The 17,213-nt window shown below is 59.5% G+C and overlaps 1 protein-coding gene across 2 annotated transcripts in view; it reads left to right on the forward strand.

The window, feature by feature from the left end:
• Positions 1-17,213, forward strand: part of Col27a1 (collagen type XXVII alpha 1 chain) — a 125,939-nt gene that overhangs the window by 7,320 nt on the left and 101,406 nt on the right. For both annotated transcript variants that reach the window (XM_046451416.2, XM_046451417.2), the window contains exons 3-5: positions 1,576-3,314; positions 11,199-11,252; positions 15,040-15,093. In XM_046451416.2, the coding sequence (XP_046307372.1) occupies positions 1,576-3,314; positions 11,199-11,252; positions 15,040-15,093 (1,847 nt within the window). The remainder of the gene's footprint in view (positions 1-1,575; positions 3,315-11,198; positions 11,253-15,039; positions 15,094-17,213) is intronic.

The raw sequence follows: 17,213 nt of genomic DNA on the forward strand, positions 1-17,213 counted from the left end.
CGAGGTGGCTTGCTGTCCCCCACCTCACCCCCACCAAGTGGCTCCTCCTGTTTGAAGTATTCCATGATGATAAGAGGGTTTCATTGCTTAAGACCTACAAGGTCCACCCCAAGCCATGGTTTATGTCACCTTAGAGCCTGGGACAGGCGAAGGTATGAGAAAGAAGGGAAGGAGACTGGAGGTGAAGAGCAGCTCTTGAGTCCTGGGGAAGAACGGGGTCTTAAATCCAGGAGCTGTGCAGTCACCCCGAGCTCTCCAGTTCTTCCTAGAACACCCTTGACCAGGGCACCGTCTCCAGGGCTGGTCCAGCTCCTGTGTGTTCCCGGCAGGGAAATCGAGGCCCAGGGGTCAGGAACAGACGTGAGCAGAGTTACAGGATGGTGGGGAAGGTGGCCATTTCGTCCCTCCAGGAGCCCTAGGGTGAGGCATCTGCCTGGGTTTTCAGCAGGGGCAACTGAGGCTTGGGGTCCGGGCTCCCAGCAGGTCTGGTCAGGCGCGTCTTGCCGCCTCTGGAGCCCACTATGGAACCCTGGGCAGTGCTGCCAGATCTGAGTTCTGTGTTCTACAGTGGCCGAACCCTCCGCCCCCCACCCCACCCCTCCGTCCACCTCACAGTTGCTAACTGAGACTCGACTAAGTGCCCGGTGCTGGATCCCAGCCCCGACATGGCCTTCGCACAGAGATGGGACAGCACACTTGGGCAGAGTCCCGAGGCCCTGACCCAGATGGAAATTCTGGAGGCAGCCTCCACTTCCCCGCGGAGTCGGATCTCGGGAGCCGGCTTCTGTAGATGCTGGCAGCTCAGCCAACTGCAGGAGATCAAGTGACCCGGGAGAGGGAAGGTCAGGAAGGCTTTCCATAAACATTCCGGAACCTTCCTTTCCCTCTGGCAAACCCCGCCAACGTAATTACGGGGCAGATGTGACCACAGTCAGATGTCCACACACTTCCCCAGAGGAGAGAGGTTGCAGGAATACCTGAGTCTTTCTGCTCTCTTCAAAGCCACGCTGGGGGAAGGGTCAGCACACGTCACCTTTCTGATGGCCGAGGTCAGCTCCTCAGCCTGCCCCACCCACCCAGGCAGAGACCTCTACAGGAGGGGAGACGAGGCAGGTTCTGGAGGGGGGTGGTGAGACAGTCAGTCCCCTGGACTCCCTTTACCAAGCTCTGGGGACAGGTCTGTTCCTGTCACTGTGGCCCCTTACGTAGGGGTTTGCTTCCTGGAGGAGGTGGCTTTGTAAAATGTGTCATTGTTGTTAAGGACACCTTAACACTGGACACTGGCGGGTGGTGGCCCTCGTGACTTTAGGTATTAGCAGCTGTCATTTGCTGTTTTGTGCCAGACTCTTTTAAAAAAGAGTGTTCCCTCACTGAATTGTCATATGTCCTTCTGAGGTTGGGTCGGGAAGTGGCAGGGCCGGGATTTGAACCGGGAGGTCTGTGTTTTCAGCTGTGATAGGGACGATGCAGCCTTACAAGGGGTCGCGGTGCGTGCCTGACAGCCCCAGTGCAGCGCCCTCGGCCCCTGGCATGGGACAGCGCTATGTTCAGATGTCCTCTCCCTTCTTCTCTCAGATGTGGACGTCCTTCAGCGGCTGGGCCTCAGCTGGACAAAGCCAGGGGGCGGCCGGAGCCCCGCCACCCCGGGGGTCATTCCGTTCCAGTCGGGCTTCATCTTCACACAGAGGGCCCGGCTGCAGGCCCCCACGGCCGCCCTGGTCCCCGTGGCCCTGGGCACGGAGCTGGCTCTGGTGCTGAGTCTCTGCTCCCACCGGGTGAACCACGCCTTCCTCTTCGCCGTCCGCAGCCGCAGGCATGAGCTGCAGCTGGGCCTGCAGTTCCTCCCCGGCAAGACCGTGGTCCACCTGGGGCCTCGGCGCTCTGTGGCCTTCGACCTGGACGTGCACGATGGTCGCTGGCACCACCTGGCCCTCGAGCTCCGTGGCCGCACGGTCACTCTGGTGACGGCCTGCGGGCAGCGCCGGGTGCCTGTCCCGCTGCCCTTCCACAGGGATCCCACGCTTGACCCTCAGGGCACCTTCCTCTTTGGGAAGATGAGCCCCCGTGCTGTCCAGTTCGAAGGGGCCCTCTGTCAGTTCAGTATCCACCCCGTGACGCGGGTTGCTCACAATTACTGCGCCCACCTGAGGAAGCAGTGTGCACAGGCTGGCTTGGACTGGCCCCAGCTGCGACCCCTCTATCCCCAAGACTCCAGCAGACCCTTCACCTTCCAGAGTGACCTGGCCCTGCTAGGCCTGGAGAACTTGACCACTGCCACGCCTGCCTTGGGGTCACGACCAGCAGGCAGGGGGCCTGCAGTGACAGTGGCTCCCGCCAGGCCCACCCAACCCCAAAGAACTAGCCCCTCAGATCCTCGCCAGCGTGTCCCTGTGGGAGGCCCAGCCGGGACCCCACCGCCACCTGCCAAACGGTCAGGCAGTAAAGCCCCTGCCCACTTGCCCCCTGCCTCCTTGGCTGGCTCCACCAGAACTCACCCCGCGGCTTCCCAACCATTGCCAGTCACAGCCACCCACGTCCCTAAGAGTCCCTCCACCAAGCCTTCCGTCCTTTTTCCTTCAGTAGCCCCTGAGAAAAGCCCTCATCCTACCCAGAAAGCCGCTCTGTCTTCATTCACTAAGACAGCTCCGCCCACCCCGAAGCCTGCGCCGCCCACTCCCCGCCCAGGTCCTGTCAAAGTCCCCCATCCCACTGCGAAGCCCGCCCAGAGGAACCCTGTCGTGGCCCGGCCTCCGGCCCCCAGCACCTGGCCCCTGCCTCCCACTGCCGGTTCCACAGTAGCCCCTGCTGAGGCCAGGCCAGCCAGCCATGCCAGGAGGCCAGCCTCTGCCCTCACCGCCACCCGCAGACCTCTGCCGACCACCAGCCCTGGCCCTCCCAGAGCAGCTCGGCCACCAGCCGTGATGGTGGCTTCAGTCTTGGGCACTGGAACTCCCAGAACTGTACCCCCCACTCGCTCTCCTGGTTCCGTCTCCGCCGGAAGCAAGAAACCCACTGGATCAGAAACCTCCAAGAAAGCCGGACCCAAGAGCGGTCCCCAGAAGCCCGTCCCCCTCAGACCTGGGAAGGCAGCCGGGGATGTCCTGTTGAATGACCCGACCACCAGGGCCAGTCCCAGACAGTCCCCGCCCAGTGGACAGACCACCCCGGCCCTGGTCTCGGCCCCCGTGGGCGTCCTGTCCTCTGGTGCCCGGCCCATGACGAGCAGCGGCTATTCCTTCATTCACCTGGAGGGACCCACACCGTTCCCCCTGCTGATGGGGCCTCCAGGGCCCAAGGGAGACTGTGGCTTGCCGGTAAGTGTGGGTGGGGTGCGTGCTGCGTCCAGTGGAGGGCAGAGGGCAGCTTGGTCAAGAGGCTGCTCCTGACCAGGGCAGGGGAGCGGGGGTGGCGGAGTCGTCACTGGAACCCTGCGTGACTCCTCCGGGCTCCTTCTGCACATCCTGCTGCAGGTTCCTGTCCACTGAGCCAGACTTGGGTCTGGGGCCATCCCCAGGTAGGGGCAGCCCTGAGCTCTGGTTGGCCCGGGTCCAAGGTCTTTCTATGCTGACCTGTGCGTAGGTCTAGTGGCTTCAGGAAAGCCATTGACATCCTGGCCCTGGGTCCGGGTGAGCAGCAGAGCGTCCCTCAGAGCTGGCTCTCAGGACAGCAGGCCCTGCCGCAGTCTGGGAGTTGTGGGCAGAGGTCAGCTGTGAGTAGCTGTGGATGTGTTTGGTTTGGCACGTGCGGTATTCTTTACTAAGTGACTAGTATTTTAAAACTGTGAGAGATGTCTTTTTTTTTTTTTTAAGAGAGAGTGAGAGAGATAGAGGTACAGAGAGAGAGAATTTTTTAATATTTATTTTTTAGTATTTGGCGGACACAACATCTTTGTTTGTATGTGGTGCTGAGGATCGAACCCGGGCCGCACGCATGCCAGGCGAGCGCGCTACCGCTTGAGCCACATCCCAGCCCCTGAGAGATGTCTTATAAAAGTCTTGGGGACCAATTTCTCTTGGAAAGTGGGTGGTAGAGGGATCCATGGGCGGCCCTGTGAGATAGGACAAACCTTCTGTCACCGAGGCTCCCCACTCCTCCCACTTGAGCCAGCAGACCAAGCCTGTCACCCATCACGATTAGCTGTCTGGCCAGTACCTGTGGGCATTTGCTTTGCAGGCCCTGCTAGCGGAGCTGGGGCCGAGGGAGGTCAGCAGGGGCCGGAGCGCACAGGAAGGGATGAGGGAGAGCAATCCGTGTGCGGGAGGTGGTCTCAGGGTCGCTGCCTCTGGCTTGCCGGGACCGTCTCCAGGGGCAACGACCTTCCCGTAGCTGGAGGCCAATTCCTCCGGGTGGGGAGTGGTGGGATGGAGTTTCCAGAAGACTCGGGCCTCTTCTGTCCTCCTCCTTCCTTGGAGATGGCCTCCAGTCGGTGGCCTCCACCCTCCCTCCCAGAGCGGGGTCTCCCCCTGGGCTGTGTTGGAAGTCAGGGCTCCCTACCATGTGGAGACAGTGGCCGGCGCGGGGACTTCCCAGGCCTTACAAACACACTTAATGAGTTTTAATAATCATTAGGAATAATATTTATTCAGCCTGTCTCCAAGGGGACGGAGAGTCCGCTTTTATTATAACCATATTGTCGACCGTATGGAACGCGATGCATTGCAATGCGGTTATGTCAACGTGCCTTGGAGTTCCATGTTCTGAACTTGGCAGTGGAGGGAGGGGAGAGTGAGGAACTCCTCACCCCCCAGGCCAAGCAGCCCGCCTCTGGCCCTGGCCGCCCTGGGCACTGACACCTCAGCTTCCCAAGCTGCAGTGAGGTCAGAAGCGGGTGAACTGTTCCCTTCAACAGCAGATGGGGAGGCCCAGGGTTCCTGCTCTGGCCACACAGCATGTCCCAGCTCAGTGGAGGAGGCCAGCTCTCCCTCCCAAGGCCACATGAGGTATGGAGCAGGGGAGGCCAGGTCTAGCTGAGCAGAACTGGAATAGGAACTTTTTTTTTTTTTTTTGGTATAGAATCTGGCTTCGGGGCCTATTTTATGCTCAAATTGTTGTTTTACCCCGGGCCTTAGGGCTTTGGGTCACCTTCTGCTAAACCTCCTCTTGAGCTTCTCCTTCATCAAAGAAGGTACTGGATCAGCCTGATCGGTGGACAGATGCTTAGGTATTATTCAATTCAGTCCTCTAACTTAGGCAGATACAGAGGTAGGAGACTGCCCAGAGAGGGTCAGGACTTGCCCAAGGCTACACAGCCCATAAGAGGGTCAGACTCTCCACTGGGAAACCAGTGCGTTCCATCCCTCTCCCTGTGTTCTCTTGGGGCTCCGGGTCACATCAGGGCTTCACAGGTGAGTCAGGCCTCCTCCTTGGCCTCAGAGGAAGGGCTCCTTATTCACAGAATGTTCTGCTTTGGTATTGAGTCAAGTTGATGAGCCGCTTCCTCCTGCCCAGCGTCTCCTGTGGCCCCTCGTGGAAGCCAGTCAAGGAAAAGTTGCTGTTGCTGATCCCTGTCTGACGGGTGGGTGAGCTGGGGAGAGAGAGAGAGATGGAGGACCTGGCCGGGAGGCCCAGAAGGTTCCTGTGGGAGCTGGGAGCTCTGGTTCCTGCCCCTCTCCAAGGTCTTCCTGCCCCTCCCGTCCTGACCACCAAGGGCAGGAGGGAGGACATCAACCCGCCTCGGTGCCACCCTACTTTACACCCCGTGCTGCCCCTATCCTACCTGCCCCTTGTGCTCCAGGAGGGACCAAGAAGCTTCTAGAATCTTTGTCCACCGTGTGGCAGGTGGAAAAAAGCTCTCTCCTTCCCCCCAGATACCAGTGTCTCCTTTGAGCAGTGACGTGACCCCCCCCCATCTCTGTCCTCTCTCATCTTCTCCCCACCCCGGAGGGGGCCTTCAGGATCTAAGCAGCAGCAGGGTTTCCTTGTCCTGGCTCTGGGGACCCGCAGACCTGGGTTCAAGTCCCGGCTCCACCTCCTCCTACTGTGACTGGTCCACTCTGACCCTCGGTTTCTGTGGACTGCAGGATGATAGACAGCTTCCACGTGCTGTGTGGGAGGACAGCCTGGGGCCTGGCTGGGACGCCACCCAGGGAGCTGCAGCAGCGGGCAGCATGCGGGGCCATCTCAGCTTGTTTTGCAGAGTGACTGGGGAAGTTCCTCCCCCTCCCGGGCTCAGTCTCCCCTGGGGTGTGGGGTATTGGAGGAGCAGAGCCGGTGGGTGGCTAAGGGGAAATGTGCATAAGTGGGGTCTAGGTGGGGTGCAAGGCTGCTGGCCGAGGCCAGGCTGGGGTTCCCAGGGCCTGCAGGGGTGGTAGCGGATCTTCGAGGTGCTCTGTGGGAGCCCAGGAGGGGGAGGGGGAAAACCTGGGCCCAGGTGAGCTGTGGGGCAAGGGCAGTTCCCAGAGCTGCAGGGAAGCTCCCGGAAGCCCCACGGGCAGGGGGTGCCCTAGGGCCTCATTACCCACGGTCAGGCTGCTGGCATCTGAAGGCACTGGCTCTTATTGCAGTGTCCCCTGGGGAGCCTGGGCTGGGGCCTCATGGCAGAGGCTCTGTGACCATCCAAGAAACAAATGCACCCCTTCAAGGACCAGGTTGCCCCAACTCCTGGCCAGGCTCCTGGAGGCTACACAGAATCGCTTCCTGGGTGAGAGGCCGAGAGGGCGGTGGGAGCAGGCAGATTCAGAACAGCCTGGCCGGGAGCCGCCCGCTGGCTTAGCCGTCCATCCGGTCTTCGCCGTGTTGATGGAGAGGCTTCTAGGGGTCTGGCGCTGTGGCAGTCACGTCACCTGTCTGAGTCCCAGTTTCTGTCCATGTAAAACAGGGACACAGCATGACTTACCCTTCCAGGGTTCTGTGGCTTCAGTAAGAAGGGGTGTGGGGGCACCCAGCACCAGAACCTCCGCGCCCAGGGTCTGTCCGAGCTCCTGGACTTGTTTGCTGCTTCCTGCAACACCCCCACCCAAGGCCGCGGCCTCGGGTCCTCTTGGCGGCTCCTGGTGGGAAAGTGGGGATAGATCTTGAGAAACTTCCCCCCTGCAAGGGCCCCAGGAGGTGGGAGGGGTGGCTGCCTTCAGCCATCTTGGAGGCCTACTGTGTGCTGGGTGGTTTACTTGAGGAGCACTGGCTGCAGGCCAGGCGCAGGGCTACCCGCAGAGGTTAGGAGGCTGTTTACAGAGGTGCAGGCAGCTTGGGAGGAAGCTGGGTCCTACAGCATGTGGTCCTGACACCCAGGCCTGACCGTCCTGGGGGGAGGCCTTCTCCAGCCCTGGGAGAGCTGACACCTAGCCGCAGCAGAGCGCAGCAGGGAGAAATGACATGTCCCCTTCCCTGTGTCCGGACTTGCCTGGGTCTCCCATTGGCCCATCTGCTGGAGGCCAGGAGGCCAGGGCCAGCTGGTGGGGGGTTGGCTCGCAGGGTCAGAATGGATCCGAGGGCAAAGGGAGAACAACCCACATGCACACACAGGGCGCCATCCCCATTTCACAGCCGAGCAAATCGAGGCCCGGAGGCCCCGGGAGACGCAGGGACGCGCACGGGGCCTCTCAGTGCTGGATTCCTACTGAGAAACTTGGACCCAGCTGTTCTTGGGAATAACAGTAAACTCAGATGGTCTGAGAGGCTCTTGGAGACCTCCTGCCCACCCCGTCAGGGTACAGACGCAGAGCCGAGACGGAGAGGGTCACATGGCAGAGAGCACACCCAGGCCTGGACTCCGTCCCCGAATCCCAGGCCTGTAAACGGTCCCCTGGCCTGACAGCTGCCAGGGGAGGTGCCTGCCAGCACAGACTCGGCAAGGCCTGGCCGGCGGGCTGCTCAGCCGGACACAAGGGGGGACTTGTTCCGTGGGACGGGCTTCCCCAGGCCTGGCTGTGGGAGGCCAGGACCCTGGGGGAGGCCCGGAGGGGGCCATTTGCGTGCACCCGGAGAGCCCAGGCCTCCTCCCCCTCCCCCAGGCGGCCCGCAGCCCCCCGCTGTCCGCCCCCTCAGCCCTGGGCCCTCTCAGAGGCCCTGTTGTTTGCGGTGTGGAGTGGAAAATCCCACCCCGGCCCGTGAATCATCCGGAGCCACCCGCTCAGGCTTCAGGCCCTGGAAAGAAGCGGCAGCATGTTCCGCTGTGTGCAGAACAGGCAGGGGCTGGGCCAGGGCCGAGGGGCGCAGGGGGTGGGGTCCGCCCTCGCAGGCCGCGAACAAAGTGAGCACTAAGCGGGAGCGCTCGGGCCTGCGGACAGCTGTGGCCCTGGCCCTGGCTCTGGCGGTGGGTGGAGGGTTCAGCAGGCCCGCAGCTGGGGCTGGCGCTGTCATGTCGGGGAGCTGGGCTGTGAGCTGACATCACCAGGCTGGTCCCGGGTCCTGAGTGGCACTCGGAGTCTGCTCTGCAGATGTTGTGGGTGAGGTCAGACTCTAGCCTGGATGCCCCCATTTCTGGGGCAGAACAGATGCCAAGAGGGAGTGTCCAGGCCTTTGAGCTATGGCCGCCCCGTAGCCGGAACTGCCCCTTCCTCTCTCCTCTGGCCCTTGACCTTCTCCATGAGGTGGAAATGATTTGACTGTTTTTCTCCCTACCTGGCCCCCAGAGCTCATAAAGTGCCTGTGGTCTGGAAGGCTCTAGAATGTTCCTTTTCCAGATGAACACAGAGTGGGAGGGACCTAGCTAAGGCCACATACTTCATCAGAGACACACCTGATAGTGTTGCCCATGGTAGGAGAACAGGTCCAATGACCCCGGCTCTGCCTCTTGTTAGCTGTGTGACCTTAGACAAGTCACTTTGCTTCTCTGAGTCCCTCTCTGGTTTCTTATCCATTGAAAGGGTATTATATACTTCCAGCAATGCTTAGCTGTATCCCCCAGTGTTTTCTTTTATTTCTGGGTCATCTGGGAGAACTGGGCCAAGAACAGTCTTCTAAGGAGGGACATCTTTGGCTTTCTCTCCAAAACAGAGGCAGTAGCGGGGGAGGGGGGCACTTAAACTTTCGAGTGGGCCAGTTCCAGGAGCCTAACAGAAATAACTCATTTTCTGAGCTCTCCCTGCATGCCAGGCACCAGGATTAGCACGTTTTATAGATTATCTGCGGGTAGGTGCTACAACGATCCTCCTCTGACAGTTTGGGAAGCAAGCCTTGGAGACTGGAAGGAGCTTCCCCCAAACCACGCAGCTGGGAAGGGGTGCTGCCCAGCGTGAGCCTAGGACCCCCACACTGCACTCTGCTGCCCCCACCCAAGCCAGCTTGGGAGGACCGGAGGGTGGACTGGCCCGATCCCAAGCCCTTGGGACCCGCCTGGGTGTGGGACTAGAGACCGTCCTCCCAGCCCCGAGTGCCAGCTTGGCTGGAGGAACCCAGGGGTGCAGTGGCGGCTGGGACTCCTCGGAGATCGGGCAGCAGCTTTTCCTCCCTCCCCTGGGGCTCCTGCCCAGGGACCGCGGGGCCCTGGTGCCCGTATCTGCCTGTCTGGATCTCTCTGGGTTTTATTCATGGGCCGGCCAGCACGTGGTGCTCCCAGGCCAGGCCAGCCGGGCTGCCCAGCGTGAGATCGGGATTAATTACCATCAGAGCGGGCTGAGTTTTCAACGCGGCCCATTTTAACTCTGGGGAGGAAACCTGGAATCTCGCTGATGGTTATTTGAAACAAATGAATTCCCCAGGCCTCACACATCCTCGAAAGCCTGGCTTCCTTCGAAGGCTTCGGGCCCAGTTCATCACACCAGGCACTGCAGTTGATGCTCGTTTGCTCCTTGGGGTGGACGGGACAGTAGCGATTGGACCCATTTTAAAGGGGAACATTGGAGACTCAAGTGGTCGGGATTGCATAGAGTCCCTGGCTCTGAAAATCAGGAGTGGAAGGAAGCTGAGCCCAGGGCGTGCTGAGTCGGCTCACCTCCTCCCTCTCTGTGGGAATGGAAGGGAGGTGAGGGCCGGCAGGTGCGCATCTTAAATGCCCAACTTGCCTTTCTCTTGTGGGAAATGAGGAGCCATTACATGTCGTTGAGCAAGGGAGTGGCTTGGGAAAGGGAGTGAGGCTGTGTGGAGGACAGAGTGGAGGCAGGCAGGCCGCAGGCGCTGTTGCAGGGGCCACGGTGAAGGGTGGACATGGTGGGACACTCCAGTGACGGTATGTACCACACACCGCGCTAGACACGGACAGTCTCATCATCCTTGAAGCAGCCCATGTGGGGTGTGTGGTTCCTTCTCCAGGCACAGGCTGGTTACCATATTTCACCATAGACTCATTGCCACTGCGTTAGTACGTGTTCACGGGTATTCCACACATCCTCATCTTGCACCAAAGTTTAGTAGTAAACGATTTTTAAGTAATACTAGCACAAGCTTTAAATTGTTTTTGGTACCCGGGATTGAACCCAGGGGCACGTAACCACGGAGCCACATCCCCAGCCCTTTTTATTTTTTATTTTGAAATAAAGTCTCACTAAGTTGCCTAGAGCCTCACTAAATTGATGAGGCTGGCCTTGAACTTGCGATCCTCCTGCTTCAGCCTCCTGACTCACGGGGATTACAGGCATCATTGCACCCAACTAGAACAATTTTTTTTCCTTTGGAAAAAATGATTTTTTTTTTGCAAAATAAAGAAGAGCCATAAAATCTGCAACAACTCTGTGGTGATATGTGGTACTGTGCCTAACCTTGCTACTAGATGATGGGGGGGTTAAACCCTGTGTGTGTAAGCTCACTGTCTCTCCAGGGTGCAAGAATGCTTGGTGTGACCTTGGCCAAGTCCCTAGTCTGCTTTGGCTCTGCAGAGAACTTGGCTGAACTCTGAGGTTTCTTGCTGTTTTATTTAATCAAACATTTGGCTGAGTCCTGGGGAAGGAGAGATGACTCAGATCCCATTAGTTTTTTTTTGGTTTTTTTTTTGAGAAGACCATGATGTGGTGGGAGAAACGGGCTTCTCAGCAGATATTTCCTCAAGAAACATGGTGCTCTTTAAAGGGGAGGGGAGGGGACTTGGGGAAGGGGTTAGGGAAGCCCCTGGAGCCATCTGGGTGACAAGGAACAAGGGCTTCAAAGACGGGGAAGTCGTGGTGGCTTTTTCTGAAAGGCCTGGAAGACCCAGGAGTGTGAGTTCTTCAGGGCGGTGACCTCAGGGACCCTCCCCTTGGCCACAGGTTTCTATGCCCAGAGCTGATTGATGCCCTTCCTGGCTGCCACTTGGCCCTGTCTGACACTGTCTTCTTGCTTCTCTTCAGGGTCCCCCTGGGCTGCCTGGACTACCTGGACCTCCCGGCACACGGGGACCTCGGGTGAGTGATCACACGCTGTCCTTTGGATATCTGGGTGGCTCTCTGGCCTGCGTCTTCCTGCCCCCAGGTCCCAGCTTGCAGTGTCTCCTCGGGCTCTTCCTGTCCCTCTCCACCACACTTTCCACTGTGGGCATGGCGGGGGCAAGGGGCTCCTGGGGCTGCTCTGTGGACCAACACGGCATGGGACAGCAGTGACCGCTTTCAGGGCCTCAGCTGCCCACTGTGGGCCTCACCCCTTGCAGCCTGCGGTGGGGAAGGGGCTCCTGAAGACCATCTCCCTGAGCTGACGGGCTTCCGTATTTATTGGGGCAGATGTGACAGCTGTGTGTGTCTTCCCATTTTTCCAGGGCCATCCTGGGATAGGGATGTTGACACATCAACACGTCAACTGGATGTGCCCTGCCAGGGAGGGGCTGGGCTCCCCGTCCTGGGAGGGGGGTTGGAGGACAGCTGGGCTGAGCTGCGGGGCTGATATGAGCTGGCCCAAGCCTCAGAGTGACAACAGCACCTCTGCCTGGGCCCTGCATGTCATTTATGGTGCCTGTTTGACCCCCACCCGCAGCCCCGACCTTTGGTCACTCTCATCTTAGGGACCAGAAAACCAAACAGCATCTCTCCAATCCAGACCTGGAGTCTAGCCTCTTATTCGTGTTCTGGGACACTTGGAGGACCCTTAAGAGGGAAGCCTGCCCCTTTCTGAGGGACAGGGACCAATGGCATCGCGTCTGTGTCAGGCTGAATCAGCCTTTCCCACGCTGGGTGCCTGGTGAGGCCCTGGCAGAGGTAGCGGCCTGGGGCATATTTTTAGCGCTGGTTCTGGTTATGCAATTACTGGAGCCCTCGTTCCCTACAGACCTGGCCCTGTGCTGTCTGGGCCCAGGGCTCTGGAATCTGCTGTCTGAAGCCACATTTCCTCTTGGCTTTGGCACTTCCAGGAAGCACATGCCCAGAACTGAGGACACACAGGTGTCATGGGCCCTGCCAGCCGTAGGATCTCATAGTCTGGACCAGCATGAGGCCCCTTGACCTTGCCCTCTAGGCCCAGGCAGTCTGCCCCCATTCCCAAGCTCTCCGTGGGGCCTCCAGCCCCTCACCTCTGCTTGGATCCTCCTCTGTACCTGGCAGCCCTCCTTTGCAAGCGGCTCCTCCAGTTATGGCTGAGATCAAATGCCACCTCCTTTTCTGAAGACTGTCCCCTCCCCAGAGTTTCTGCAGCAATCTACCTGCCTCCCCGGATGACACGGATCATGCTCTAAAAACTCTCATTGACGCTGAGCTCTTTGCTTAGAGGCATGATCTCACTGCATCTTCCCGAGCCTTTGAGAAGTAGGTTCCAAGGTCATCCCGTCTGAGAAAACCAAGGCTTGAGAGCTTCAGCTGCTTTGAATGAAGTGAGAGTAAATGCCAGAGCCGGGTTGAGCCGGGCAGTCTGACCCAGGCAACGTTTTCTGTCTATTGGAGTGAGCTCCCAGGTTGGAGACAGGCCTTATTTTCCCCTCTGTCTTCCACGGTGCCCCAAGGGGGTGGGAGAGGGGCTGGGAAAATGGTTGGAAAGCCTTCCACTGTGGAAATCAAGAGCATTTTCTCCCAGAAGCTGTGGGATCTTAGGCCAATCCCATTGCTCTCTTTGGCCTCAGTTTCCCTGTGGGTGAAACCTGGGGTCACGGTAAGGCTTGCCCACAGTCCCGCCCAGCCGCAGGAGATGACCGTTGCTGTGCCTCTGGGCTCTGGCTGTCCACCCCCACCATCCTGTTTCTATGTTGGAAATTCCATAGATCAGAAAATTCCAAAGATAATAGAAAGCTGCCTTCAGCAACCCCAGGGCTGCCCTGCACAGACGGCAGGCCTGGGCCTCGGGAGGGACGGGGTCTTATCTGAGGTCACCTGCACCTTCCCATCTCCATGAACTCCCCCAGCCCTTCGAGGATGTGGGGGAATCCCTGAGCCCTCCCTGCACCCACTCTCTGGGCTGCGACATTTATAGAATCAGTCAGCTTGGCTTCCAGTCAACTATGGGCCTCGTCTCTCTGCAAGGCAGTGGCTGGAGAAGGCGGGGGCGGGGGGGGGGAGTGGGGCAGGGAAACAGGAAGCCCCCACCTTCGCAGGCTGCAGATGGGGCAGCTGAGAGCTCCAATCCCCCATCTGTGGGGCAGCTGGGGGCACAACTGAAGGGAGGCAGCCACCCCTGGCCCTGCAGGGCCCACCTCTGGTCCCTGGGAAGGGAGCTGGGTGTCAGGGAGCCTCCCCAACCACCCCCACCCAGCCTGAGCTCTGCAGCCAGACCCAGGATCCCCCTGGACTGAACACTGTAGATTTTCCAGATTCCTTAGCGACCTCCGGGACCCAGTCATTCCCGGGAGAGATGGGAGACTGAGGCTGGGGCCGGGAAGTCGCAGGCTGAGGACCAGGGCTTGCCCCATCCGTGTTCCATCTGTGCGCCAGGATTCGGTGTTTGGTGGACTGGCGGGAGGGGGTGGGAGGGCTGGTCATTGCAGGAGGGTCACACGTGGCAGTTAACCATTCCCCAGGCCGAGTGCACTCTGGACACTCTTCTTTCCTGAAGCCTTCAGAGAAGGGGAGGGTCCCAGTTCAGGCCTGAGGAAGAGGGAGGTGCCTCGGTTGGAATGTGACCGGCTGCAGCTGGGGAGCGGGCCTCAGAGAGGAGGGAAGACAGCGAGTCTGTACGGCCACCTCGATGCACCAAGAAGGGCTGGGGTGAGGGCCTGTGTCACCCAACCAGTGGGATCTGGGGACAGTAAACCCCTCCAGGTGCCCCTTCCCACCCCCACTGCCCCAGACTGTTCTTGCTGGGCAGAGATCCCTGGTGTCGCCTGACTCTGAGGGCTTGTGTGGCCTTGCTGGAGGAAAGCAGCCAGGCTCCTGCTGGAGAAAGTGGACAGGACAGGAACCAGCTGTCGGGGGGACGCAGAGCTGCCCGGGAAGCTCCAGTGCTACGAATAGCTGGATCTGAGCCTGCACACTCGGAACCCCACTCCCACAGGCTGCAGCTCTGCTCTGTAACCTTGACCGAAGCTCTTGGACTGTCTGGGTCCTGCTTCAGGGTCCCTGGAGGCCCTGCAGCCTCGGGGGAGCTCTGGCCTTGTGCTGTGGCCACAGCGATGAACCCTTGTCCCAAAGAGGTCAGGTGTACCCTCCGTGAGCTCTGAACCCCAAAACCCCATACAAAAGTCCAGTTGGAGTCCAAAGGGTGGAGAGGCCTCTTTAGGCTGGGGGAGGCCTTTGAACCAGGACTTGAAGGATGGGTCCAGTTCCGGTCAGAAAGGGTGGATGGGCAAGACGTGCGTGCCCCATGACGGGAAGGGTATGTCCAAGGTGGTGAGCAAAGCAGGACCGGGCATGTTGGAGAGAAGCAAATAGCTAAGTGTGGCGTGAGCTCGAGGAAACTGGGAAGGGCGGATGGGGCCAGGCCAAGAGGGTGTGGAGAGGCGGCAGAATCTGGAGGTTAAGGGCTTGCACTCAGAGTCAAGATCCAGCTCTGCCCAGTAGCAGCTGAGTGACCAAGACAGTTACAAACCTCTGTTAGCACTGACTTCCTCATCTCCAAAGTAATGCCGCACGCGTTAATTGGAGGAAAGGAGATAAGACCCGGGAGGTGCGCTTGCAGGGCCAGGCGCGGAGGAGCTCTCGTAAAAAGTGAGTAGCCACGGCCGCGTAGGCTTTAGCAGAAGATGCTTACTTACTGGTAGTCAGAAGGAAGGTCCCAGACATTGTTGGAGGTGGGACGGCTTCCTGTCTTCTCTCACCTTTTGTTTCTTTCCCCTTTCAGGGTCCCCCTGGGCCTTATGGCAACCCAGGCCTGCCCGGTCCTCCTGGAGCCAAAGTGAGTATTTCTGTGGGGCCTGGAGAGTGGCCATGGAGTGGGGGTCGGGGCTGGGACGGTGTTGGGGTGCTTCCTAAGGGCCTCTGGTGGAGGGGCTGCAGGGTCTTGCAGAGGATTCTCACCCAGGCCAGAGACACCCTGAGCCTTCCCAGTGCTGGCCTGGTACTTGTCTGGGTACCCAGTGAGACCACGAGCTTGGCTTCCGGCTGGGGGACAGGGAGGGGGTGAGGAATCAGCTGGGCCTGGGGCCTCCAGGGGCGCGGGCAGAGAGGCAGAGCTGTGAGCGACGCAGGTTTCACGGGGTATGAGACACACTCTGGGGGGACGTGTCTGTTTTGGAGCTGGGGAGGGTGTATAAACATTGTGCTTTGGAAAGATCGCCGGATGCCATGTGAGGGTGGCCGGGGTGACATGGGGGAGAGGTGGGATTGAGAGGATGCTGGTGGGCAGGTGGAGAAAGGGGTGCCTTCCTAGTATTGGCCTGAGTGACTGAATCTGGAACCCAGCAGAAGCACCGAGATGATGTTGCATCCTGGAACCTGTCATCCAGCCAGCCAGGGGTCACTCATGGAAAGGCATTCTGGAACTCACTCGGGAGATGGAGCCAGGGTAGGGGGATGGGTTGGCAGAAGTGCCACCTCCCTCAGGGAGCCTTCCTAGAATACTCTGGTTTGTTTTTAGTGAGACCTTAGTGGCTGGGGCTCTTAGGATACAGGAAACCCTGGCTACTGACCTCTGGCCTGTTCCTAGAGCTTGGGCAGGGGTCGTGTTGTCCAGGCGGCGTATGGAGTGAGCAGCTCGGAGTGCTAAGAGAGATGGATGGGAACAGCTCGGTCACGGGAAGAGAAGTCTCAGGAATGGCAGGAGATGTGGGAGGTGGGGAGAAGATGCAGAGTCTTGAAGTTCAGAGAACAGCATCTGTGCTGAGGGAGGGGCCCGGGCGCCAGGCCAGGAAGAGCGGCGGGGCTCTGCTCAGGGGCCTGTGGGCCCGCCTGTGTCCACCGTGGCGCGACCAGGTGAAGTGCGCCCCTGGGCTTTGGTTGGCCCAGGCCCGAGGTCCTGCTTTGCTAATGCAACTAACTGCAGAGGTCAGAGAGAGCCTTTAACTGGCCCCAGGAGGGCGAGCCCCTGAGCATCCTCCCAGGCTGCGCTCTCCCGCCTCGGAGCAGGCGCCTCCGCCCATCAGCTTGTCTGCTGTGGACAAAGCCACAGATAAGTAGCCCTGGATGCTCGGATCCATGCCGCCTGCATCCTGGGCAGAGCCCTTGTCCAGAGCTGCCTTGGGGGCAGCAGGCTTGGTCCCTGTTGGTCTGTGACTCTGGCCAGGCTGGGCTGAGACCCCTCCTTAGAAGGTGAGTGATGGGGCTCTCAGCTGTCCTGTGTCCAGCGGCTGTCTGGGGAGCTCTGGGTTCCAATAAGGCAAACAGCAATGATGACCCCCAAACACCATCCACCGAAGCCTTACTGTGTGCCGAACTGGGCCCACACTCCACCTGGCTTGTCCCATTTGATCCCCCACAAAGACCCAGAGATGAGTGTGAGGTCCTGTACCTATTTATAGATGGGGAAGCTGAGACCCAGACAGATTAAAGCCCTGTCTAGACTGGGCACGGTGGTGTATGCCTGTAATCCCAGCGATTGGGGAGGCTGAGGCAGGAGGATCAAGAGTTCAAAGCCAGCCTCAGCCACTTAGCAAGGCCCTAAGCAACTCAGAGAGACCCTGTCTCTCAAAAAAATACAAAAAAGGGCTGGGGATGTGGCTCAGTGGTTAAGCTCCCCTGGTTCTATCCTAGTACCAAAAAACAACAACAAAACCCTGTCCAGGAACCTGTCCCCGTGGGTCAGGGGAAAAGACGGGAGAGAGAGGGGAGACGTCTGCTTCCCTGAGGTCATGGGTGTCTCAACATGCTGACGGTCAGCAGCTGTTTAAATTGCTGTTCTGTGTGGGGCTGCTCCCCCTGCTTCCAGCCTGACCCTTTGCTTTTGACCCTGACCCTGGCAGCCGACGTCCCGTCTGCTCCTCCCTCTGGCCAACCTCTGAGCACTGCAGGCCTCAGCGCCAGGCTCGCAGCAGCCCACTGCAGCCTGCTAACAGACGTGCCACGGCAGGAAGGGGCCTG

The sequence above is a fragment of the Marmota monax genome, unplaced genomic scaffold (assembly GCF_021218885.2).
Source record: "Marmota monax isolate L192 unplaced genomic scaffold, Marmota_monax_Labrador192_F-V1.1 WCK01_AAM20220418_F8-fsc00020, whole genome shotgun sequence".
Classification (NCBI taxonomy): Eukaryota; Metazoa; Chordata; class Mammalia; order Rodentia; family Sciuridae; genus Marmota; species Marmota monax.